General features: G+C 43.7%; 1 protein-coding gene across 1 annotated transcript in view; it reads right to left on the reverse strand.

Moving 5' to 3' along the window:
• Positions 1 to 3,623: 3,623 nt before the first annotated feature.
• The window catches only part of LOC121581701 (vasoactive intestinal polypeptide receptor 2-like), a 76,437-nt gene continuing 54,179 nt past the window's right edge, over positions 3,624 to 25,881 (reverse strand). Inside the window, exons 5-13 of the mRNA XM_045224901.1 lie at positions 10,368 to 10,465; positions 9,544 to 9,676; positions 9,034 to 9,184; positions 8,864 to 8,924; positions 8,499 to 8,568; positions 7,877 to 7,968; positions 6,206 to 6,332; positions 6,030 to 6,071; positions 3,624 to 5,623 (exon numbers count right to left, since the gene is read on the reverse strand). Coding sequence (XP_045080836.1) covers positions 5,450 to 5,623; positions 6,030 to 6,071; positions 6,206 to 6,332; positions 7,877 to 7,968; positions 8,499 to 8,568; positions 8,864 to 8,924; positions 9,034 to 9,184; positions 9,544 to 9,676; positions 10,368 to 10,465 — 948 coding nt within the window. The 3' untranslated portion in view covers positions 3,624 to 5,449. The remainder of the gene's footprint in view (positions 5,624 to 6,029; positions 6,072 to 6,205; positions 6,333 to 7,876; positions 7,969 to 8,498; positions 8,569 to 8,863; positions 8,925 to 9,033; positions 9,185 to 9,543; positions 9,677 to 10,367; positions 10,466 to 25,881) is intronic.

Raw genomic sequence — 25,881 nt, forward strand, 5'->3', positions numbered from 1 at the left:
GTGTTGCATCGTGTGTAAGAACAGCTCTTAGCCGTGGTATATTGACCATATACCACACCCTCTCTGGCCTTATTGCTTAATTATACTGTAGGTGTAGGGGTGGAATTGAAGGGTTTTGCTGAATTCCTGGTGTTTTACAGTGATAGGTTTTCAGAGTGACTTTCTCCAATTCCACCCCTGCATAAGCAAATTGGGCAGATATATTATTATGCAATGATATTTCCATAAAGTCTCCTCAGTTGCACAGGGATGCTTATTTTCCTGCTCATGTCTATATAATGAATGGAGGGAATGGACTGGTATAATGGATTGAATTCCATTGCATGGTATGGGTCCCAAAATGGCAATCTATTCCCTACATAGTGCACTACTTTTGACCAGAGCCCTATGGGACGCACCCGTGGACATCCAGCCCTCTGTTGCATTACAGCCATTTGAGAAATGCTGGTTGCCATTATCAAAAGATGCTCTAAATGTCAGCAGGGGACTCATTGGCTGGTGTTTTTCCAAGAAGTTTACTGACCCCTCGAGAATGTTGGGAATGAGTCTGGGACTACAGCCGGCAAGTTGTGAGGAATCAATTACCTAGACAGGTCCAGTTGAATACTACCTAACAGATGGCCTTCTGCAGTGGCATTCATCTGTTCATTAATGTCCTGTTTAAGAATAGTTTTACAACTAATTAAAGTAGGCTATTCCGTCCTCTGTAATACAGTAATATTTTCCCTTTGGAGTAACCAAAATACCCACATTTTTATCAGTGACCCAAATGCAACTAATTAAACAACGTTCATATACATTTAATGATATATCTTATTTAACTTTTTTTTTTAATCTATATTGGAACTATGAACAGCACAGTACCTTCTAAGTGAAAGGAACTTCTGCCTCTGCAGTTGAGAATCAGCTTTCTAAGTGAGGGGAATTTGTCTGTGGATTTGAGTTTCAGTTTGAAGAGGATGAAATAAAACATCCATATTTGTGGTAATCCCTGTAACATTGTTCTTGAAGTGCAGATAAGCTTGAGTGATGGTATTTGCCACCTTCCCCTCATACTTTACCTGTTTACAGTCATTCCTGGGGAGCCTCTTGTGTTGTCTCTGCTGCTCGATACAATCCATGAGTGTAGCCAGTAGCCAGTAATGTGGGAGGTTCACTCAAGATGTAAGGAGGCTTCTCAACAGCTTTGAGAATGAAGTATAACAAGAAGCTAACTTTTAGACTGACGGTCACAAAGGAAAAAGAGCAGAAAAGTGCTCCGCTCCACCCATTACATTTTTTCTATCCAATTTCTCCAGTATGAGTTCACTGTTATGAGTTTATATTTTACCTTAAGGTTAGAGGTCTCCATCTGTGGCTCAAATGTATGCTTAATACTGAAATTTAGCCTGAGGCCTCTCATTCTTCATCAAAGCTTTGATACAGATATTTTGCCAAAATATTTTGCCATAATGAACAGATTCTCCTTTTGAGGACATAATTAAACCCACTCATTCACATATCCCATCCACTCATATCCCAAATGCAAGAATACAATCAGGATGTGTAGAGAAATAGACTGACTCCAGTGTGGATCAGTGGTTGTTTCTTTCTTGGACAGCATCTTCTCTTCCAATTAGTGCTGCTGCCTCTGCCCCGGAGCAGCTCTGTCAGCTCAGATCACCAGAGCTCCTCGTCTCAGAGTCAGCGACACGTTCAGCTAGCGTCCCCGAATCCTGACCTGCATCCCAATTGGCACGCTGTTCCCGAAATAGTGCACTACTTTTGACTCACAATAAAGGGAATAGGGTTCTATTTGGGATACAGCCCTGGAAACTAAAGGAAGCTAGAGCTCTGACAGTACAACATCTATGAACCAGCAAAAAGGCCAAGGTTTAATCAGAGAACATTTCTACTGTACAATAGTAACAACAAACGTAGTCTGCAACAACAAACATGCATACATTCTGGTAGTGGGAGCTCATTGATAGTGTTATTTTTACTCTTTAAAAAAGAACATCTCAATTTGTGTTGTTTATCATGCAACAAGACAGATATGATTTTGGGATTCTTCTATCTACTTATTAATAATCTTATAACCTGAGATATTGCTCAAATGTGATTTATTCCCCTACAGAATAAATCACATTAATTTCAGCGTGAGCGTAGAAGTGACTTGCAACAGAGGAGCATCAACGCAGCAATCCAGAGCGACTTACAGTTAGTGAGTGCATACATTTTCATTCTGGCCCACCGCGGGAATCAAACCCACAACCCTGGCATTGCAAGCACCATGCTCTACCAACTGAGCTACAGACAGCAGCACACATGATATTGAATTTGAATGTCACATATTAGATGCAACTGGATAAAACAATAGTTGGTATATAAGCATAGGAAACTAGCATGGTAGTGCCATAAAACATTTATTTAAAAGCAAGTCTCATCAATAAGCAAGTCATAAAAAGGTTAAATATTGAATGTCAAGTTTAAACAAAGCATCATTCAAAAGCATGTTGCTAATATATAAAACTGTTTGTTATGCAACTTTATAAAATGTCCACCGTATAGCGGTGAGAATTCAGCTAATGGAAATATCACCTGACCATAAAGGCAAAAATAAATTGTATTCTCATAAGGACATCAATACATAATCTGGTCCCAAATTTGTTTCTGCTCTTGCCAACTCCATGACGGTCCATGTAAAGCCAATGACAATGTATATGAAACTTGTCATGACAATGAGTGACAAGGAGTTGGCATGAAAACACAAACAGACTGGTGTTCAGGCTCATCAATACAAGGATACAGCACTAATGTTCACGAAAGCAACACATTAACTGTGGTAGCTATGGCATTACAGATATTACTCCACTTCTCCATCTCCTTGGACATTTAACCTCTACGGGATCAGTGTCCCGTATACGGGACGGTTGAGCTAACGCGTGCTAATGTGAATAGCATGACTGTTGTAAGTAACAGCAAACTTTCCAGGACATAGACATGTCTTATATGGGCAGAAAGTTTACATTCTTGTTAATCTAACTGCACTGTCCAATTTACAGTAATTTTTACAGTGAAAAACGTATCACGGCAACTGGTTTGATACATTCACCTCTGAAGGTAAATAATGTACTTACATTCAGTATTCTTGCTCTGATTTGTCATCCTAAGGGTCCCAGAGATAAAATGTAGCATAGTTTTGTTTGATAAAATCAATTTTTATATTCAAATGTAGGAACTGGGTTCTACAGTTTGAACCCCTGCTGTAAGCTAATGATCCATCATGTATGACATTCCGGGGAGTGTGTAAACATACATTTTGTATTACCATATCATTTTTGTATGTTCTCTATAGTTATGTGCTTGAAAATGTATCAATTGACCAATTTGGCACATTTGGGCAGACTTATATTCTTCTACATTAATTTCACATTTCCACAAACATCAAAGTGTTTCCTTTCAAATGGTATCAAGATAATGCACATCCTTGCTTCAGGTCCTGAGCTACAGGCAGTTAGATTTGGGTATGTCATTTTAGGCAAAAATTGAAAAAAAGGGTCCGATCCTTAAGAGGTTAAAATATACATAGTATGCACCCTAAATGGCACACTATTCCCTATACTGTCCACTACTTTTGACCAGAGATGGTCAAAGTAGTGAACTATGTAGGGGATAGTGTGCCATTTGGGAATCAGACAGCAACAGGATGTAGAATAAAATAACTCTAAGATTAAATAGTAAGTATTAGGCACTGTTAACATTTTGATTGACTACATCAACGATAAACATGCAAAAAACACAATCCTGGCAGCATTCTACATGGCAAATACATGATGTCGCTTGTAATATGAAATCTGTTAGGAGATCAGGGAATAATCGTACATTTGGGAGGATTTTTTAATGAAATACAAAAGATGACCATGTTGGAGCCTAGGTCTCCTTCTAGTATGACCTCAAGTCTAAACATTGTCACCTTCTCAGTGGAAACACCTTTCTGAGGGAAATGCCAAGGTAATCAGCAGTCATGTCCTCTCTTTCTTCCATATCTACACGAAGCACCTGAAATCAGGTCTGGTTCAGGGTCAGTTTGTTCAGCAGCAGTCCAGACAGGAGCATGTATCCACCACAGAACTCATACTTTGAGTTAAAATTTAAATAGACAGCATAGTTATATAACTTACATCAGAGATGGCTTTGGTTGGTTGTCTTGATGAGGAATGAACACACAAAAAAGCATAACATACTGTAAAAGATCAAGAGGAAAATTACATTCTTATGATACAATACTAACAAGAGATTGTTCATCAATCATGTTGTGGTATGACATTCATGGGGTCTTTGCAGAAAATAATGCTGAGTAATATCTTAGCAAAAATGACATACCAGTACTTTAGACTTTGCGGTAGATCAATAGTCCCTCTAATATACACAATGGTCCTTTACAATTCACCTCTTCTCCACCCTGCTCATATTGTACTTGTTCTCAACTATCTAATTTAAATCTCAATATCCATTATATTCCTCTCGACGGCAATAAAAAGCAACATGTACAATATACGTACTGTATATCTGTCTATACATCCTTGCCATGACAATCCTAGTCTCCTTGTAATCATGTTTGACAAAATTACATCTACTAGAACCACAGTTCAGTTTGACAACACATTGCTTAATTGTTTAAACAGCAAATAAACCATGAAGAAAACTAAAGTTATGCTACAGTTATTTTACATTTATGAAAGTAGATACAATGTTTGACAGTCAAGATGAAACCATTGTTAATTTGAATCCATAAATCTCTCTTACCCTTTAGTTATTTTCACTCTGAAAGTCATCACAAATGACTCAAAATATACTGTCTACATCCCAAATGGCACCCTATTCCCTGTTTAGTGCACTACTTTTGACCAGGGCCCATAGGGCTTTGGTCAAAAGTAGTGCACTATATAGGAAATAGGGTGCCATTTGGGACCAAGATATTAACTTGAAAGACTGTTCATTTAGACTAGTGTCAGAACACATGGGTGGATGGCTGCATGAGGTCATTAAACACAGCGTGAAATCAATTGAAAGAGAGAGAGAAAGAGAGAGAAAGAGAGAGAAAGAGATCGGTATAAGAGCCATGACTTCTCCCTGGCATCCAGTAATGAAATGTTTATTTAAACTAACCGATTAATTAAAAACATTGACATTACTGCAGACAGCCCAATTTATTCATATCTGTTAAAAATACCCTGTTACGTCATCTGCCATAAGTTGCAGGTACAATAAAGGGTACAGGTTTTTGTGACAAACTCATTAGAAGATCCTAGAGAGCCATTGCAGCAATTGTTCTGCCAATACTGTGGGCCAACCTAACCTTTTAGTGCCCACAACTGTAGCCTATGCGTGCTGTAGTGTGTATATAGGCCAATACCAGAGTTTTATAGCGTTTTAATGGAGACAGATCCCTCTTTACCCTCACCCCTCACAGTACAGTGGTCTCCGTCTGCAGGAAGGACTGGGCACGACAGTTACGTTGGAACTGAGCCATGTTCTCTGAGCCGTTTCTGGAGGCATAAGTGTTGTGCTGGGTGTAGTTTCTGGCCATATGGCAGTTGAGGCATATACTCTGCCATTTTCTCTTCAGTTCCCCTTGAACCTGAAGTAGGAAGATAAATCTCTTAGCACAAAGGGAAAACTAGTTGACATCCATCACTACATAGCTATACTATATAATGTTTCAATATAATCCTGTCCTCGTCGATTTGCTACAATGAAAACAAAGCAGACAACATTTAAAATGTCAATTTTTATCAACTGCTAACAAAATACCTCCCTAACTATACTGTACACATTTCTCTTAATCAGTTAAAACCTTGTTTTCCACAATAGCTTTCATAAAAGTTTTCACTTTTCTTCCCAATTTGACCCAAGGAAGACACTGTCACTAATCATTTACACTGCTGTTTGTCTTCTTCATTGAGACATTAGTCCCCAAGGCAACCATTTAATTCCAGAATAAAACAAACAACAATTAAGGCGAGAGCTTAAAGACAATGGCTTACCTCACTGTTTAAGAAACAGTACAGAATGACAACCACCAGGCCCTGCCAATAGAACATCAACAGAAAGTCTTGCAAATGAGAGACAACCAAAAACACAAACAATCCATAACAACAATGCCAAATATAGCCAGAAGATATTAAATATGATTAAAATATGCAAAAAGGATCAGTTTTACCTGAAAGGATCCGATAGCGAGGTCAAAGAAGATTTTGTAATCTGCCATGGCTTCATTGAGAGACACAAAGACAACGTAATGGATGCCAAACAGAGGGATCAGCAGGAGAGTGGATTTGGCCAACCTCCTGAAACCACACACACAATATTACAGAGATACATTTACATTTACATAATTTAGCAGACGCTCTTATCCAGAGCGACTTACAGATACTGTATGCAGGGGACCTAGAGACTTCACACTGTTATATTCAATAATATACTGTATAATATAATAATAATTGTTGGTTATATGTCCACAAAACGTTGGTGCCGAAACGTTGGTGTTTACCCATTTAAATTATTGTGAACATATAGTGTATGCAACTTTCTTTAATAATTTGTTTACAGCTAGTTTCTGTTAGTTGGCACTTTTCAAACTATTTTGGGTGTGCGTCCTCATGCTATTTAGTACACGCACACATCAATGGAATACGTAAGGGATAATCAACAAGGGGCTGTGCGAATGCACGTCAGGCAGTGGAGGCTGCTGAGGGGAGGACGGCTTATATTAATGGAGTGTAATGGCTGGAATGGAGTGAATGGAATGGTATCAAACTTTTGATACCATTCCATTTACTCCATTCCAGCCATTATTATGAGCCGTCCTCCCCTCACCAACCTCCACTGACGTCAGGTCAACATCACACCCCGGTATCATGGATTATTTCCACATTCCCTTGTTGATGATCTCTTTACATAAAGCATGTCTGGAGTTTCTCTAGAATCCCATAAATATGCAGCTCAATAACGTGCAATGTGTATAGAGTGGCATAGAGAATATCCCACCAACAACAGGGCACCCAAAATAAACCGCAGTCTTTATCTACGTTTTTACCCAGCCGTCCACAGACTTTTCCCACAAGAGCGGTCATTCAGATTTACTTTGTCATATATTCTCAGGGATATATATCTCTGAAGAGGCAGCATTTTAGCCTTTCTAAAACCTGAACAGACTGCACAGATTACAGAGTTTATTTCTCACTCTTTGGTCATGCTACCCTTCTGGTTACTGAGAATTTCCTCAGAAGGTTTTCAGGGAAGCAGATAGTCATCAGCAGACTTGTTTGAACTCAGAGATGGCTTTGTGCTGCAGTGTGAGTAAAGTCTGCATCCCAAAGGGCACCCTTTTCCCTAAATAGTGCACTACTTCCTACCAGAGACCTATGGGCCCTGTAGGGAATAGGGTGCCATTTGAGATGCCTCCTAAGTCATAAAGGGGTAATAACTGCCAAGTGCCAACCTGTGATTATTAGCACTAAGGTGGGTTATGCTGTAACAGTAGACATCAGCTCATCCAGGCTTAGCATCACCACCCGCCTCTTATCCCTTAAATCCCCTCGCTGACCAGATGGGAATATTTCTCCCTAAAGGCAAAGGCGTGCTGTGATGACCACCTCTATAGCTTAGCCCGAATCTTGTTTCACTCTGCAGTCTGCACTATAGAACACCTTCAGGCTGCATGTCTTTGGCCTGAGATGGAAACTAAAATACCACGTCAGTGGCATGCAATTGCATACTGTGGCATTTAAGTGTCGTGACATAGGAATGTTGATACACTCCATTGTTGAGTATTCATTGTCTTTTGCCTGAGTGCAGTAACACATGCCTACTTTGGTACAACAACCCATACCTGTATTGTGACTGGTCGTTGCCACCCACATCAGGACACCTCAATTTCTGAACCAGGATTCTTATAATACTGATGAACAGGAGGAAGTTCACCTGGAAATCCAGTCAACAGATATGATATATAATATTATATATTATCATATAAATACAACACATATTTGTATATTTAGTCAATTTGGTTCACTGCATTGCTTTTGAAGGGCAGTTAGCTCAGCAACCTTTAATTATATCCAGGAACTGCATCAATTTAATTATATCCAGGAACTGCATCAATTCACATGCATGCAGAGCAACTACATAAATGTAGCATGCTTTTGCTATTAAAGTCATATCAGCTCCCAGTATGAGCTAGCTTGACAGATCTGAATATTCTATGTCTGCATCCCAAATGGCAACCTATTCCCTTTTCAGTACAATACCTTTGAGCAGGGCCCATAAGGCTCTGGTCAATAGTAGTGCACTGTATAGGGGATGGGTGCCATTTGGGACACATCCTCTGTGTGACATTTACTTATCTGGTGGACACCTGTTTAGTTAATGCCTGGATATAGCAGCAGTTGGATCCTGCATGTGGTAAAGGGAATTGCAGCAGCAATAGGTCAGGATAGATGTTGGATACCCACCATGATGGAGATTCCTATGGGTACATTGATCACCCACATGGGGATTGGGTTATCATTCTGTTCCCAGCATCTGAAGGAATAGGAAAAACCCATATGAGGATGTTAGTAACCACGTTCCATGCATCCCTGCCCATACTAACCTAAGCACAGCACGTTGTACTGGTTCAAAATGATTTGAGCATTAAATCAAAATGATAAAGGTTGCCAATGCTTGATTAATTTGATAATCACATGAATCTGAATTGACAAATTATATCATCCAATCCAAGACAAACAGCACATGTACATTCAGTCTGGCAATCACACAGGAAAATAATCCAACACCCTATCAATCATGTACATTTATGATTTCCAAGGTAACTCACCCAGTATCCTCAAAATAAACCCTTGTAATAACCCATGCAGAAACAAACACTGTTGGGATTCCTGAAACAGAGAGGAGAATACATCTGAAAGTATGAATGGATTGGATGTACTGTATGTTCCTCACTGTTGTTGATACATTGCACACAGTATATATTAATGAGTAGCTTACCCCAGCCAATGAGAAGATAAACTATGAAGTGTCTATTTTCAGAGAACATGACAATCAGCAGCATATGGAGGTAGAGGCCCTCAACCAGCAACCAGAAGAAGTTGGCCATTATAAAGTAGTGAAAAATCACCAGGCTCGCCTTGCATCCGATCTGGAACAACATTGTAGCACATCACTTGTGCTGTTATACAAAGAGAAATTACCGGACACTCAACACAAATAACAAACGTGTGTGTCTACATGGAAACTGAATTCCATGTCCTTATTCTGATAGACAAAGAAGTGGAAAACACTCATTTCAAAGTATACCCACAGAAACATAATCAAAGTGAACTGAAGGTACAAGAACCAAAATATGTGTCCAAAGGAAACTGAATTCTGTACCTCATTCTCAAAGAAGAAGTGAAAGAAACATGTTTCCAAGCAAATCTATACAAATACACATCAGTCTGAATTGTGAATGAACTATAAGAACCAGAGATATGCAGGCTGATAAACATTCTGGCTCACCAGTGAAGGCAGCTCAGAACACTGATTGCTGCGAGAGAAGAGGATGTCGTCCTTCACAAGGACCGCCACCGCCCTCAGGATGAATGAAAAGAACAGGTTGAGGTGAATGTAGTTCCGAGTGCAGTGGAGTTTTCTATAAAGGGAGTGGCAGAGGTAATCGTTAATCAGAGGATCTCTGGTTTGTTGATCCAATACCTGTTACAGGAGGGGGTCGCAGTTCCGGAGCGACCCACTAGGTGTCATCCTCCAACAACCTTAGGCACCTCCTCACTCACAGTCGAGACTAATCATCATACTATTGGTGTCACCTGTGTCTATCGGTTCACCTGTGTATTTATGCCCTCACTTCCCTGTGTTCCCTTGCACAGTTTTCTCTGCTAGTTTCTCTATGTCGAGCAGTACTACTCAGTGTCTGATCTGAGATCTATGTACAGGTACTTGAGAAGTGTTCTCCCTGTTTCGTTATTTGTTTCAGTCTTAGGTAGTATTTCTTATTTTGGCTGTCAGCCGGTTTTTGGAGACTTATTTGCTCCGCCTTTCTTTTATCGTGATAAGTCCATTATTTTGTATTTTGGCTTCGGGACCACCAGTTAAGATCCTTGTTTCACCATCTCTGCCTACTGCCTACTGTATATCCTGCACCACACCTGGGTCACACCTCACCCCAACCCTTACAATACCCTGCTGCTCAGAACAGAGGGTCTTCTCTACTGTACGTAACTACGTCTGTATCCCAAATGCCACCCTATTTTGTATATTAAGCACTACTATTAGTGTGCTATATAGGGAATAGGGTGCCATTTGGGATGCAGCCTAACTCTCACCTGAATACACAGAGGATGGCGCTCCCGGTTGTGAGGGCAATCAAAGACAAACTGTGGCCCAGGGTGTACAGAGTCTTCACCACCATAAAGAAGACCAACTATAGGAGAGAGAACATACGGTACAGTCATTGGCAGTATCAAAGCTGTAAACAGTATATTCAATTAAATTAAATGTCAAAAACAATGGGCAATTACTTTACCAACATATATAGAAGACGAGTTAGGAGAAAGAACATGTGCAAGTCATGTGCAATATATCAACATTGTGTGTACTTTCAGAATGTACTTGATGCTAACATTGAATGAGTAACTGGGAAGGACAGATTAAATGTCAATCATAATAGGTTGTAATAGTTTTTAAACATCCTCAGCGGGTAAACAAATTATTACAAATGTCATGACTTGCCCTCATGGGTTGAGGATCAAACATGCCGGCTAGGCAAAGGTTTGAACACCCCCTTTCCAGTTTTATGACCGGGCGTAAATACCGTGCAGACTTTCTCTTCCTTGCCATGAAGTATTGGGAGAAAGGACCCCTTTGTTAACAAAGGAAGTTTTCCCGCCAAGACTCCAACATCCAAAAGTGGAAAATGAAACAATATTCCTACTTAAAATAATGTGGGAAATTGTTGGTGGGGATTTAAAGAACAATCATGTTAAATTCGTTACTGTGTTGTGATGTCATTAAAGATAACTGTATCTCATGGGGGGTACACTTCCCAGTTATGAGGTTAGCATCTAATTGTTATATAAAACAAATGATTTAAGTATAATAATACTTTTGTGAAGATAACAATGTGATTTTAGCATTCTAGATGAGATGATTGTTTTCCATATTGATTTGTTCTCAGTCAGTGGCCACACCCAGATGAGCACAAACATGATGGAACGCCGCTTTTACCCTGAGTGCATAAAAAGCCTTGTGATGAAATTCACCTCAGACCAGCAGACGTGAAGCGTGAGCTAAACGTTGCAAATGGTTGAATTTCTGCTAGACCAGGAAGCCCCCGGCTTTAAATGGTTGACACTCTACAAGACCAGCAGACGTGAAGTGTGAGCTAAACGTTACAAAATGTTTTAAAACTACAACTCCATTACCAAAGGAAGACCAAGCATACTACGGTATAAGCCGGATGTTGCAAATGGTTGAATTTCTACAAGACCAAGAAGCGTGAAGCTGAAGCTACATGTTACAAAATGGTTAGACCAGAAAGACCAGAAAACGTGAGACGTTAGTCCACACGTTTGAAATGGAGAAACTCTGAAACTCTCAACCTCTACACGAGGTGAAGACGAAAACAATACACTAGATCTTATCATTTCAGTCTGCAGCTGGCATGTATAGTTGTCTAGAGAACTTTCACTAAAGACACGAGAAGAGAGGACAATCCCTCTTAGACAACCGCAGGTACATCTGAAGTATCCATTCTAACCACAACTACGACCAGAAACTTTACCAAGGACATTGGGATCTCTGGTGGGAAAACCAGAGTCCTACATCATCAACTCAACTATCGAGGACAGCTACACGTAAATACATGTTGCATTTCTAATCCGAATGAGCGTTATTAGGGTGCATAAGTATTATGATTACTGTGAGCATAGTCTCCAAAGGAACCACGATAGTTTGAATCTCTCTCTCCCTTCCACTCTGACCCTCCTTCTACCCAAGCATTCATGCTATTGTTAGTCCAGTCCACTAGGGACCTGTTTTCATTGTATTATGTTAGTAATCAATAGCCTATGTGTGTGTGTGTGTTTGTATTGTGTTATTATTTAGTTAGTTAGTAAATAAATAGTTAAGCCAATTTGTGTATTGCTGATTCATCAATAAGGTTAGGGTTCTTGCAGGTTCAAGGATTATGCAACATTCAGAATGAGACTGATAAGAGGTAATTATTTGATAAGTGACTGTTATCGATATATAACATATATATCTTCTAAGAGTTTAATTCAGGAGATGGTAACTCGTTAAACAACTTATTCCGTGGTGCCCCAAATTCCTAATTAGTTATATAATATAATATGCGATTTAGCAGACGCTTTTATCCAAAGCGACTTACAGTCATGCGTGCATACATTTTGACATGATTAATTTAATCGAGTGACAATTAAACAATTAAACATAGTGAGGTGATTCGATAAATAACAGTCATACATTAAAGTAAGTCACGTCACGACACAAATAATAAACCATTCTTCCATGAGACTGGCATGCGTCAGCAGAGGTATCAACACACATTGAAAGACCTTCATTTTTATCAATCAATCAAATGTATTTTATAAAGCCCATCAGCAGTTGTCACAAAGTGCTTTACAGATACCCAGGCTAAAATCCCCAAGAGCAAGCAAGCAATGTAGAGGCAGAAGCACAGTGGCTAGGAAAAACTCCCTAGAAGGCACGGAAGAAACCTAGAGAGAAACCAGCCTCTGAGGCGTTGCCATTCCTCTTCTGGCTGTACTGGGTAGAGATCTAAGTGGTCATTTAAGGCCAGATCGTTTTTCAAGATGTTCAAATGTTCATAGATGATCAGCAGGGTTAGATAATAACTATGATGGCTATAGAGGGTGCACCACTTCAACACTTCAAGATTCAACGTCAGTTGGCTTTTCATCATCAGGGATTCAACGTTTCAAAAGCAGCTTTCTATCCTTAGAGAAATTTTAAGATAGAAAGTCACAAAAGTGGTAAAAAAACATTTGGGAGAAAAACATGTACAGTGAGGGAAAAAAGTATTTGATCCCCTGCATTACTGTCAAAAAGAGCCTTCCCCTGAGAGGAGGCATTGTGAGTACAGTGCTTACTGCTTATAATTTCAAACCACTCAAATAATGATTTACAGGTTGATGTCACGGTTTCGGCCGAGGCTGCCTCTCTCCCTTGTTCGGGCAGGCTTCGGCGTTCGTCGTCTCCGGAATTCTAGCTGCCACCGATAGATGTTTCATGTTCGTTTGCTTTTGTCTGTTTGTTTCCACACCTGTTTCTGTTTTGACGTAATTAGTGTCCTATAAGTTTCTCGTTGTGTTTGTCTAGTGTTGTATATGATTGTTTCCGTCAGTGTTGTGTCTTGCTCGGTTGAGCGTATTTCTCCACTGTGCTGGAGCTTATTTGCACTTGTGTGTGCACCGTTTCTTTTGGTCGCACCTGTTGGTGCGCATTTACCTTTCGCCTTCGTGCGTGTTTTTGCTGTCGGGCTTAGTTGTCCTGTTGCCTGTGTTTGAGCCAGTATACAGCTTTTTGGAACATTCAGTCTGCGTCCTGCGTTTGATTCCTACACTACACCTACAACACGCCCTGACAGAATCATATACCACAAATGGAATCAGCAGGAGCCGAAGCAGCCCAGACGAGACTGGAAGCCCAGGTTCGGGACCAGCAAGAGCAGCTCCTGCAGATGGGGACCGCCCTGCAGGAGGTGATTACCACACTCCGAGGCTGGGGTTCGCCTCCACCGCCGCCCGCCCTGCCAGCACCATCGGCCAGCCCGCCCATTCCAGCGCCGGAACCTCGAGGAGTCCGACTATCTCTCCCGAGGGCCTACGACGGGACCGCGGCTGGGTGTCAGGGATTCCTGCTCCAGGTAGAGCTATACCTGGCCACAGTGCACCCGGCACCTTCAGGGCATGAGAGCGTGTCCGCCCTGATCTCCTGCCTGGCCGGAAAAGCGTTGGAGTGGGCCAACGCGGAGTGGAGGAAGATCGACGCCACGACGATTACGTACACCGAGTTCTCCCGCCGCTTCAGGGCGGTGTTTGACTCATCCCCCGGAGGGGAAGCGGCGGGGAGCGTCTGGTCTTCCTCCGGCAGGGGAGGAGAAGTGCCCAGGAATTCGCGCTCGATTCCGTACTCTAGCGGCAGATGCAGGGTGGAATGATCGGGCCCTCATCGATCTATACCGATGCAGCCTACGAGAGGACGTCCGTCGGGAGCTGGCTTGTAGGGACACCAGCCTCACTTTCGACCAGCTGGTTGATATGTCCATCAGGCTGGATACCCTGCTGGCTACCCGCGGACGTCCTGCGGAGGGTCCGTCCATTCCCACCCTCCAGCGCCTCCGAGCCTTGTCCTATGGAGCTCGGGGCGCTGGCGCTAGAGAGAGGAGGAGTCGGCAGGCTAGGGGGTCCATCCACTGCACCAACTGTGGTCGGGGAGGACACACCGCGGCTAGGTGCTGGGGATGGCCTCCTAGGGGAGATGACGACAGGTCCCGCACTGGGGATTCCCTCCAGGTGAGTAGGCGCCCCACTCACCCAGAGCTCACTGTTGCCCATTTTTGTATGCCTGTACGTTTTCCACAGGTAGCACCTCATTCCCAGCATAAGGCGATGGTAGATTCAGGCGCGGCTGGGAATTTTATTGATAAAAAGTTTTGTTTAGCGTTAGGGATTCCCCTCATTCCTGTTGATGTTCCTTTTCCCGTTCACGCCCTAGATAGTCGTCCGTTGGGTACGGGCTTAATCAGGGAGGTCACGGCGCCACTTAGGATGTGTGCGCAGGGGGATCATCAGGAGATGATTCAGCTGTTCCTGATTGACTCTCCTGCGTATCCGGTGGTGCTGGGCATGCCCTGGTTGAGTACCCATAACCCAGTGATTTCGTGGCAGGAGAGGGCTCTGATGGAGTGGTCTGCTCAGTGTGTGGGTAGATGTTTGGGCGTTTCCGTAGGGGCTACCTCGGTGGAGAGTCCAAACCAGGTGCCCGCATTGCACGTTCCACCTGAGTATGGGGATTTGGCTATCGCGTTTAGTAAGGCGAGGGCGACGCGGTTGCCACCCCATAGGCAGGGGGATTGTGCGATAAACCTACAGGCAGGAGCTGCGCTCCCACGGAGCCATGTGTATCCTCTGTCTCAGGAGGAGAAGAAAGCTATGGAGATTTACATAGACGAATCGCTGAGACAAGGATACATACGGCCGTCCACTTCCCCGCGTCCTCGAGTTTCTTTTTCGTGAAGAAAAAGGATGGTGGTTTGCGCCCGTGCATCGATTACCGTGGTCTCAATCAGATTACGGTGAAGTATAGTTATCCACTCCCGCTGATTGCGACCATGACTGAGTCGTTGCATGGGGCGCGTTTCTTCACGAAATTAGATCTCAGGAGCGCGTACAACTTGGTGCGCATCAGGGAGGGTGATGAATGGAAAACAGCCTTTAGTACCACCTCGGGCCATTACGAGTATCTGGTCATGCCATACGGGTTGATGAACGCTCCATCAGTTTTCCAATCATTTGTGGATGAGATCTTCAGGGACATGCAGGGGCAGGGGGTGGTGGTGTACATTGATGACATTCTCGTGTACTCACCTACCCGTGTCGAGCATGTGGCCCTGGTGCGCAGGGTGTTGCGGAGGCTGGTGGAGCACGACCTGTATGTGAAGGCAGAGAAGTGTCTGTTTTTCCAGGAGTCGGTCTCCTTTTTGGGTTATCAGTTGTCTGCGTCAGGGGTGAAGATGGAGGTAGACCGGGTGTCGGCCGTGCGTAATTGGCAAACACCAACCACTGTGAAGGAGGTGCAGCAGTTTTTGGGGTTTGCAAATTACTACAGGAGGTTTATCCGGGGTTTTGGACAGGTGGCAGCTCCCATCACGTCTCTGTTGAAGGGGGGTCCGGTGCGTCTGCAGTGGTCGGCCGAGGCGGACAGGGCGTTTGGGAGGCTGAAGGACCTGTTTACCTCGGCCCCGGTGCTGGCGCATCCGGATCCCTCTTTGCCGTTCCAAGTAGAGGTGGACGCGTCGGAGGCCGGTTTAGGAGCCGTGCTTTCACAACGATCTGGCGCGCCACCTAAACTCCGCCCCTGTGCTTTTTATTCTAAGAAGCTCAGTCCGGCGGAGCGGAACTATGACGTATGGGACAGGGAGCTGTTAGCCGTGGTTCAGGCTCTAAAGGTGTGGAGGCACTGGCTTGAGGGGGCTCAACACCCTTTCCTCATTTTGACGGACCACCGTAACCTGGAGTACATCCGGGCGGCGAGGAGGCTGAACCCTCGCCAGGCAAGATGGAGTATGTTCTTGACCAGGTTTACTTTTAAGATCACGTACATCCCTGGGTCACAGAATGGCAAGGCAGATGCGCTGTCTCGGCGGTATGACGCAGAGGAGAGGTCCGTGGAGCCCACTCCCATACTGCCTGAGTCGTGTCTGGTGGCACCGGTAGTGTGGGAGGTCGATGCCGAACTCGAGCGAGCGGTACGCACCGACCCTAGTCCACCACAGTGCCCGGAGGGTCGGAAGTACGTTCCGCTCGAGGTTCGGGATCGATTGATCTATTGGGCTCACACGTCACCCTCCTCTGGACATCCGGGTATCGGCCGGACAGTGCACTGTCTTAGTGCCAAGTACTGGTGGCCCACGTTGGCAAGGGATGTGAGGGTTTATGTTTCCTCCTGCTCGGTGTGCGCCCAGTGTAAGGCGCCTAGACATCTACCTAGGGGTAAGTTGCTACCCCTGCCCGTTCCACAACGGCCATGGTCCCACCTCTCAGTGGACTTTATAACAGACCTTCCCCTCTCCCAAGGGAACACTACCATCCTGGTCGTTGTGGACCGGTTCTCTAAGGCCTGTCGTTTGCTCCCCATGCCGGGTCTTCCTACGGCCCTGCAAACTGCCGAGGCACTGTTTACCCATGTGTTCCGGCACTACGGGTTACCCGAGGACATTGTGGCTGATCGGGGTCCCCAATTCACCTCCAGAGTCTGGAGAGCGTTTATGGAGCGGTTGGGGGTCTCGGTGAGCCTCACCTCGGGTTACCACCCGGAGAGCAATGGGCAGGTGGAACGCGTAAACCAGGATGTGGGTAGGTTTCTCAGAACATACTGCCAGGACCGGCCGGAGGAGTGGTCAAGGTACGTTCCCTGGGCCGAGATGGCCCAGAATTCCCCTACGCCATTCCTCCACTAACCTAACTCCATTTCAATGTGTGTTAGGTTACCAGCCGGTTCTGGCACCCTGGCAGCAGAGCCAGATCGAGGCTCCTGCGGTGGATGAGTGGGCGCGGCGCTCGGAGGAGACTTGGGAACGCTGCACACGTCCACCTGCAGCGGGCCCTCCGACGTCAGAAGGCGAGCGCTGATCTCCACCGCAGTGAGGCACCGGTGTACGCACCTGGTGATCGAGTCTGGCTCTCTACCAGAAACCTGCCCCTCCGCCTGCCCTGTCGGAAACTGGGTCGGCGGTTTGTAGGGCCATTTAAAGTCCTGAGAAGGTTGAACGAGGTATGTTATAGATTACAGCTACCTGTGGAGTATAAGTGTATTAACCCCTCGTTCCATGTGTCCCTTCTCAGGCCGGTGGTAGCGGGCCCACTCCAAGAAGATGAGATCTTGGAGACTCCTCCGCCCCCGTTGGACATTGAGGGGGCACCGGCGTACTCCGTGAGATCCATCTTGGATTCGAGACGTCGGATGGGGGTCTCCAGTATCTAGTGGAGTGGGAGGGGTACGGTCCGGAGGAGCGGTGCTGGGTGCCGAGGAGAGACGTGTTGGACCCGTCGCTCCTGACGGAGTTCCATCGGAGGCATCCGACGCGCCCTGCACCGCGTCCCCTGGTCGTCCCCCGAGGCCGGAGTCGGCGCACGTCTGGAGCCGCGCGTCAAGGGGGGTACTGTCACGGTTTCGGCCGAGGCTGCCTCTCTCCCTTGTTCGGGCAGGCTTCGGCGTTCGTCGTCTCCGGAATTCTAGCTGCCACCGATAGATGTTTCATGTTCGTTTGCTTTTGTCTGTTTGTTTCCACACCTGTTTCTGTTTTGACGTAATTAGTGTCCTATAAGTTTCTCGTTGTGTTTGTCTAGTGTTGTATATGATTGTTTCCGTCAGTGTTGTGTCTTGCTCGGTTGAGCGTATTTCTCCACTGTGCTGGAGCTTATTTGCACTTGTGTGTGCACCGTTTCTTTTGGTCGCACCTGTTGGTGCGCATTTACCTTTCGCCTTCGTGCGTGTTTTTGCTGTCGGGCTTAGTTGTCCTGTTGCCTGTGTTTGAGCCAGTATACAGCTTTTTGGAACATTCAGTCTGCGTCCTGCGTTTGATTCCTACACTACACCTACAACACGCCCTGACAGTTGATTCAATGTGATTTAATCTGTCAACAAAAGGACCTGCGTGAGCAGAGGTAGGAAAAGCAGAGCTACAGTAGCATTGAGACATTTAGAGAGACATTTAGAGACTAATTTTCAGACTCACAAAACTGTACTGTAGAGACTGGCGAAAAACAGTGCTTCTACTGCTAAATCATTTCAACCCGCTCAAAGAGTGATTCACAGGTTGATTTAAAGAGATTGAAATCTGTCAATAAAAGGACCTGTGTGAATCTGCTCTCCAATATTGTTTTCCCAGGAAATGTGTCAAATGTTTGATTTCCACTCTTTCACCACTGTCTTGTGAAAAACAAAGAGACTTTCTTTAAAACAAATGTCAGACAAGGACCCGACCAATGCATCAACACTATCAGTCATTCCTTTGAGGCAGTGCCAAATGTACATTATCTTAGTAAAACAATCACTCTCTCTAAAAGCATGGAGAGCTCCTATTCTGCAGCGACCTCTTCTCCACCTGCACTTCACACTATCCATTGCTCATTGTTCTTCAAAACGTGCATGCACGCACGCATGACATATGATATCACATCAGTCCTTGTTTTAATTATTCTAAAATATACAGCAGATTTGAACATCACATCATAACTCCTCTTCAAATATAACTATATAAAAAGGTTATCCAGCCAAAGATAAGGTTACAGATTTGTTTGTGCCGTTGCCAACTCCATTGCTGCCATTTTGTATTTGTATTTATAATGGATCCCCATTAACTCTTCCTAGGGTCCAGCAAAATTAAGGCCGTTACAATAAATATACAGTGCATTCGGAAAGTATTCAGACCCCTTGACTTTTTCCACATTTTGTTACGTTACAGCCTTATTCTAAAATTGATTTTTTTTTTTATAATCCTCATCAATTTACACATTACGAGAAGGCGAAAACAGGTTTTTAGAAATGTTTCTAAATGTATTACAAATAAAAAACTGAAATACCTTATTTACATAAGTATTCAGACCCTTTGCTATGATACTCGAAATTGAGCTCAGGTGCATCCTGTTTCCATTGATCATCCTTGAGATGTTTCTGCAACTTGATTGGAGTCCACTTGTGGTAAATTCTATTGATTGTACATGATTTGGAAAGGCACACACCTGTCTATATAAGGTCTCACAGTTGACAGCGCATGTCAGAGCAAAAACCAAGCCATGAGGTCGAAGGAATTGTCCGTAGAGCGCTGAGACAGGATTGTGTCGAGGCACAGATCTGGGGAAGGGTACTGTGAGGGAAGATTTTATGTTTGTGTTTTTCTAATAACCAATTCGACTGGGTTCATGCAAGTGTCTGATAGTGAGGATTCCTCCCAGGCACAATCTATCAGTATAAGCAATTTGGCAGTATGCCCAGAACATTACTTTGAGAATCGAAAGGGGTATCTCGGTTTCAGCATTGAAGGTCCTCAAGAACACAGTGCCCTCCATCATTCTTAAATGGAAGAAGATTGGAACCACTAAGACTAGAGATGGCAGCTCGGCCAAACTGAGCAATCGGGGGAGAAGGGCCTTGGTCAGGGAGGTGACCAAGTACCCGATAGTCACTCTGACAGAGCTCCAGAGTTCCTCTGTGGAGATTGGAGAACCTTCCAGAAGGACAACCATCTCTGCAGCACTCCACCAATCAGGCCTTATTATGATAGAGTGGCCAGATGGAAGCCTCTCCTCAGTAAAAGGCAGATGACAACCCGCTTCGAGTTTGCCAAAGCACCTAAAGGACAGACCATGAGAAACAAGATTCTCTGATCTGATGAAACCAAGATTGAACACTTTGGCCTGAATGCCAAGCGTCACGTCTGGAGGAAACCTGGCACCTTCCCTACTATGAATCATGGTTGTGGCAGCATTATGCTGTGGGGATGTTTTTTAGCGGCAGGGACTGGGAGACTAGTCAGGATCGAGGGAAAGATGAACGGAGCAAAGTACAGAGAGATCCTTGATGAAAACCTGCTCCAGTGTGCTCAGGACCTCAGACTGGGGCGAAGGTTCACCTTCTAACAGGACAAGGACCCTAAGCATACAGCCTAGACAATTCTGGAGTGGCTTCGGGACAAGTCTCTGAATGTCCTTGAACGGCCAGAGCCCGGACTTGAACCCGATCGAACATCTCTGGAGAGACCTGAAAATAGCTGTGCAGCGACTGTCTATCCAACCTGACAGAGCTTGAGAGGATCTGCAGAGAAGAATGGGAGAAACTCCGCAAATACAGGTGTGCCAAGCTTATAGCATCATACCTGTCACACCCTGGCTCTGGGACTCTATATGTTGAGCCAGGGTGTGTTCATTCTATGTGTTCTGTTTCTATGTTGGGAGTTCTAGTTTGTTTATTTCTTTGTTGGCCTGAGTGACTCCCAATCAGAGGCAACGAGTGTCAGCTGTGGCTGGTTGTCTCTGATTGGGAGCCATATTTAAACTGTCGGTTTTCCCTTAGTGTTTGTGGGATCTTGTTCCAGTTGGTTGTGTTTAGACTTAGGACGTCACGGTATCGTTTGTTGTTTTGTTATTCGTGTGTGCACTTTAATTAAATAAAGTATGTTCGCTCAACACGCTGCGCCTTGGTCTACTCGATACGACGATCGTGACAATACCCAAGAATACTCTAGGCTGTACCAATGGTGCTTCAAAAAGTACAGTGTAAAGGGTCTGAATACTTATGTAAATTTGATATTTCCATTATTTTATTTTTTTCTAAAAACCTGTTTTTGCTTCGTCATATTATGGGGTATTGTGTGTAGATTGAGGGGAAAAAAACAATTGAATCAATATTAGAACAAGGCTGTAACGTAACAAAATGTGGAAAATACAATTTAAAAAAACATTACATTACATTTCACAACGGAGTTCACAACACATTAAGTGTGTGCCCTCAGGCCACTACTCTACTACCACACATCTACAACACAAAATCCATGTGTACAGTGAGGGAAAAAAATATTTGATCCCCTGCTGATTTTGAACGTTTGCCCACTGACAAAGAAATGATCAGTCTATCATTTTAATGGTAGGTTTATTTGAACAGTGAGAGACAGAATAACAACAAAATAATCCAGAAAAACGCATGTCAAAAATGTTATAAATTGATTTGCATTTTAATGAGGGAAATAAGTATTTGACCCCTCTGTAAAACATGACTTAGTACTTGGTGGCAAAAACCTTGTTGGCAATCACAGAGGTCAGACGTTTCTTGTAGTTGGCCACCAGGTTTGCACACATCTCAGGAGGGATTTTGTCCCACTCCTCTTTGCAGATCTTCTCCAAGTCATTAAGGTTTCGAGGCTGACGTTTGGCAACTCGAACCTCTGGCTCCCTCCACAGATTTGTTATGGGATTAAGGTCTGGAGACTGGCTAGGCCACTCCAGGACCTTAATGTGCTTCTTCTTGATCCACTCCTTTGTTGCCTTGGCCGTGTGTTTTGGGTCATTGTCATGCTGGAATATCCATCCACGACCCATTTTCAATGCCCTGGCTGAGGGAAGGAGGTTCTCACCCAAGATTTGACGGTACATGGCCCCGTCCATCGTCCCTCTGATGCAGTGAAGTTGTCCTGTCCCCTTAGTAGAAAAACACCCCCAAAGCATAATGTTTCCACCTCCATGTTTGACGGTGGGGATGGTGTTCTTGGGGTCATAGGCAGCATTACTCCTCCTCCAAACACGGCGAGTTGAGTTGATGCCAAAGAGCTCGATTTTGGTCTCATCTGACCACAACACTTTCACCCAGTTTTCCTCTGAATCATTCAGATGTTCATTGGCAAACTTCAGACGGGCCTGTATATGTGCTTTCTTGAGCAGGGGGACCTTGTGGGCGCTGCAGGATTTCAGTCCTTCACAGCGTACTGTGTTACCAATTATTTTCTTGGTGACTATGGTCCCAGCTGCCTTGAGATCATTGACAAGATCCACCCGTGTAGTTCTGGGCTGATTCCTCACCGTTCTCATGATCATTGCAACTCCACGAGGTGAGATCTTGCATGGAGCCTCAGGCCGAGGGAGATTGACAGTTATTTTGTGTTTCTTCCATTTGCGAATAATCGCACCAACTGTTGTCACCTTCTCACCAAGCTGCTTGGCGATGGTCTTGTAGCCCATTCCAGCCTTGTGTAGGTCTACAATCTTGTCCCTGACATCCTTGGAGAGCTCTTTGGTCTTGGCCATGGTGGAGAGTTTGGAATCTGATTGATTGATTGCTTCTGTGGACAGGTGTATTTTATACAGTAACAAGCTGAGATTAGGAGCACTCCCTTTAAGAATGTGCTCCTAATTTCAGCTCGTTACCTGTATAAAAGACACCTGGGAGCCAGAAATCTTTCTGATTGAGAGGGGGTCAAATACTTATTTCCCTCATTAAAATGCAAATCAATTTATAACATTTTTGACAAGCGTTGTTCTGGAATTTTTTGTTGTTGTTCTTCTGTCTCTCACTGTTCAAATAAACCTACCATTAAAATGATAGACTGATCATTTCTTTGTCAGTGGGCAAACGTACAAAATCAGCAGGGGATCAAATACTTTTTCCCCTCACTGTACGTGTGTGTATAGTGCGTATGCTATCATGTGTGTGTGTCTGTGCCTGTTTGTGTGTCTCTTCACGGTCCCCGCTGTTCCATAAGGTGTATTTATATTTTAAAATCAGATTTTACTGTTTGCATGAGCTACTTGATGTGGAATAGAGTTCCATGTAGTCATGGCTCTATGTAGTACTGTGCGCCTCCCATTGTCTGTTCTGGACTTGGGGAATGTGAAGAGACCTCTGGAGGAATGTCTTGTGGGGTATGCATGGGTGTCTGAGCTATGTGCTAGTAGTTTAAACAGACAGCTTGGTGCATTCAACATATCAATACTTCTCACAAATACAAGTAGTGATGAAGTTAATCTCTCCACTTTGAGCTAGGAGAGATTGACATGCATATCATTAATGTTAGCTCTCCGTGTACAGTACATTTAAGAGCCAGCCGTGCTGCCCTGTTCTGGGCCAATTGTAATTTTCCTAAGTCCCTCTTTGTTGCACCTGACCACATGACTGAACAGTAGTCCAGGTGCGACAAAACTAGGGCCTGTAGGACCTGCCTTGATAGCGTTGTTAAGAAGGCAGAGCAGTGCTTTATTATGGACAGACCTCTCCCGTCCTTAGCTACTGTTGCATCAATAGGATTTTACCATGACAATTTACATTCCAGGGTTACTCCATTTCCACATTATTAATTACAATATTTAGTTAAGGTTAAGGGTTTAGTGAATGATTTGTCTCAAATACCATGCTTTTAGTTTTTGAAATATTTAGGACTAACTTATTTCTTGCCACCCATTCTGAAACTGACTGCAGCTCTTTAAGTTTTGCATTGACGTGGTACAGTAGCTGACATGTATAGTGTTAAGTCATCAGCATACATAGACACACTGGCTTTATTCAGAGCCAGTGGCAGGTCATTAGTAAGGCTTGAAAAAAGGGGCCTAGACAGCTGCCCGGGGGAATTCCTGATTCTACCTGGATTATGTTGGAGAGGCTTCCATTAAAGAACACCCTCTGTGTTCTGGTAGACAGGTAACTCTCTATCCACAATATATCAGGGGATGTAAAGCTATAACACATACGTTTTTCCAGCAGCAGATTATTATCGATAATGTCAAAAGCTGCACTCAAGTCTAACAAAACAGCGCCCACAATATTTGTATTATCAATTTCTCTCAACCAATCATTAGTCTTTTTTTCTTTCTTTTTTTTCAACTTTATTTAACCAGGTAAGCCAGTTGAGAACAAGTTCTCATTTACAACTGCGACCTGCCCAAGATAAAGCAAAGCAGTGCAATAAAAACAACAACAACACAGAGTTACACATGGGATAAAACAAAACATACAGTCAATAACACAATAGAACATCTATATACAGTGTGTGCAAATGTAGTAAGTTATGGAGGTAAGGCAATAAATAGGCCATTGTGCAAAATAATTACAATTTAGTATTAACACTGGAGTGATAGATGTGCAGAAGATGATGTGCAAATAGAGATACTGGGGTGCAAATGAGCAAAATAAATAACAATATGGGGATGAGGTAGTTGGGTGGGCTAATTACAGATGGGCTGTGTACAGGTGCAGTGATCGGTAAGCTGCTCTGACAACTGATGCTTAAAGTTAGTGAGGGAGATAAGAGTCTCCAGCTTCAGAGATTTTTGCAGTTCGTTCCAGTCATTAGCAGCAGAGAACTGGAAGGAATGGCGGCCAAAGGAGGTGTTGGCTTTGGGGATGACCAGTGAGATATACCTGCTGGAGCGCATACTACGGTTGGGTGTTGATATGGTGACCAATTAGCTAAGATAAGGCAGGGATTTGCCTAGCAGTGATTTATAGATGACCTGGAGCCAGTGGGTTTGGCGACGAATATGTAGTGAGGGCCAGCCAACAAGAGCGTACAGGTCACAATGGTGGGTAGTATATGGGGCTTTAGTGACAAAACGGATGGCACTGTGATAGAGTACATCCTATTTGCTGAGTAGAGTGTTGGAGGCTATTTTGTAAATGACATCACCAAAGTCAAGGATTGGTAGGGTAGGATAGTCCGTTTTACGAGGGCATGTTTGGCAGCATGAGTGATAGAGGCTTTGTTGCGAAATAGGAAGCCGATTCTAGATTTAACTTTGGATTGGAGATGCTTAATGTGAGTGCCGTACATGTTGAATGCCCTTCCCTATAAGCGTGTTGAAAATCTGTTAAAAAATTTGTTTACTGTGAAATAGCATTGTATCTGGTCAATCACAATTTTTTCCAAAACTAACAGGCTGATTGGTCTGCTGTTTGATCCAGTAAAGGGTGCTTTGCTATTCGGCCCCCGCACATTGACTCTATACCCCCTGTATATAGCCTCCCTACTGTTATTTTATTTTACTGCTGCTCTTTAATTTTTATTTTTATTTGATTTTTTACTTATCTATTTTTTACTTAACACTTATTTTTCTTAAAACGGCATTGTTGGTTAAGGGCTTGTAAGTAAGCATTTCACTGTAAGGTCTACACCTGTTGTATTCGGCGCATGTGGCAAATACAATTTGATTTGATTTGAATGACTTTCACTTCCCTCCAGGCCTGAGGGCACACACTTTCCTGTAGGCTTAGATTGAAGAGATGGCAAATAGGAGTGGCAAAATTGTCCGCAATCATCCTTAGTAATTTTCCATCCAAGTTGTCAGACCCAGGTGGCTTCTCATTGTTGATAGACAACAATCATTTTTTTCATCTCTTTGACACACTTTACTGAATTCAAAATTACAAAGCTTGTCTTTCATAATTCGTTCAGTTAGGCATGGATGTGTAGGTACAGAATTTGTTTTTGGCATGTCATGCTTAAGTTTGCTAATTGTGCCAATGAAAAAATAATTAAAGTGGAGGGCAAGATCAGTGGGTTTTGTGATGAATGAGCCATCTGATTCAATGAATGAA

This window comes from Coregonus clupeaformis, chromosome 14 (assembly GCF_020615455.1).
Source record: "Coregonus clupeaformis isolate EN_2021a chromosome 14, ASM2061545v1, whole genome shotgun sequence".
Lineage (NCBI taxonomy): Eukaryota > Metazoa > Chordata > Actinopteri > Salmoniformes > Salmonidae > Coregonus > Coregonus clupeaformis.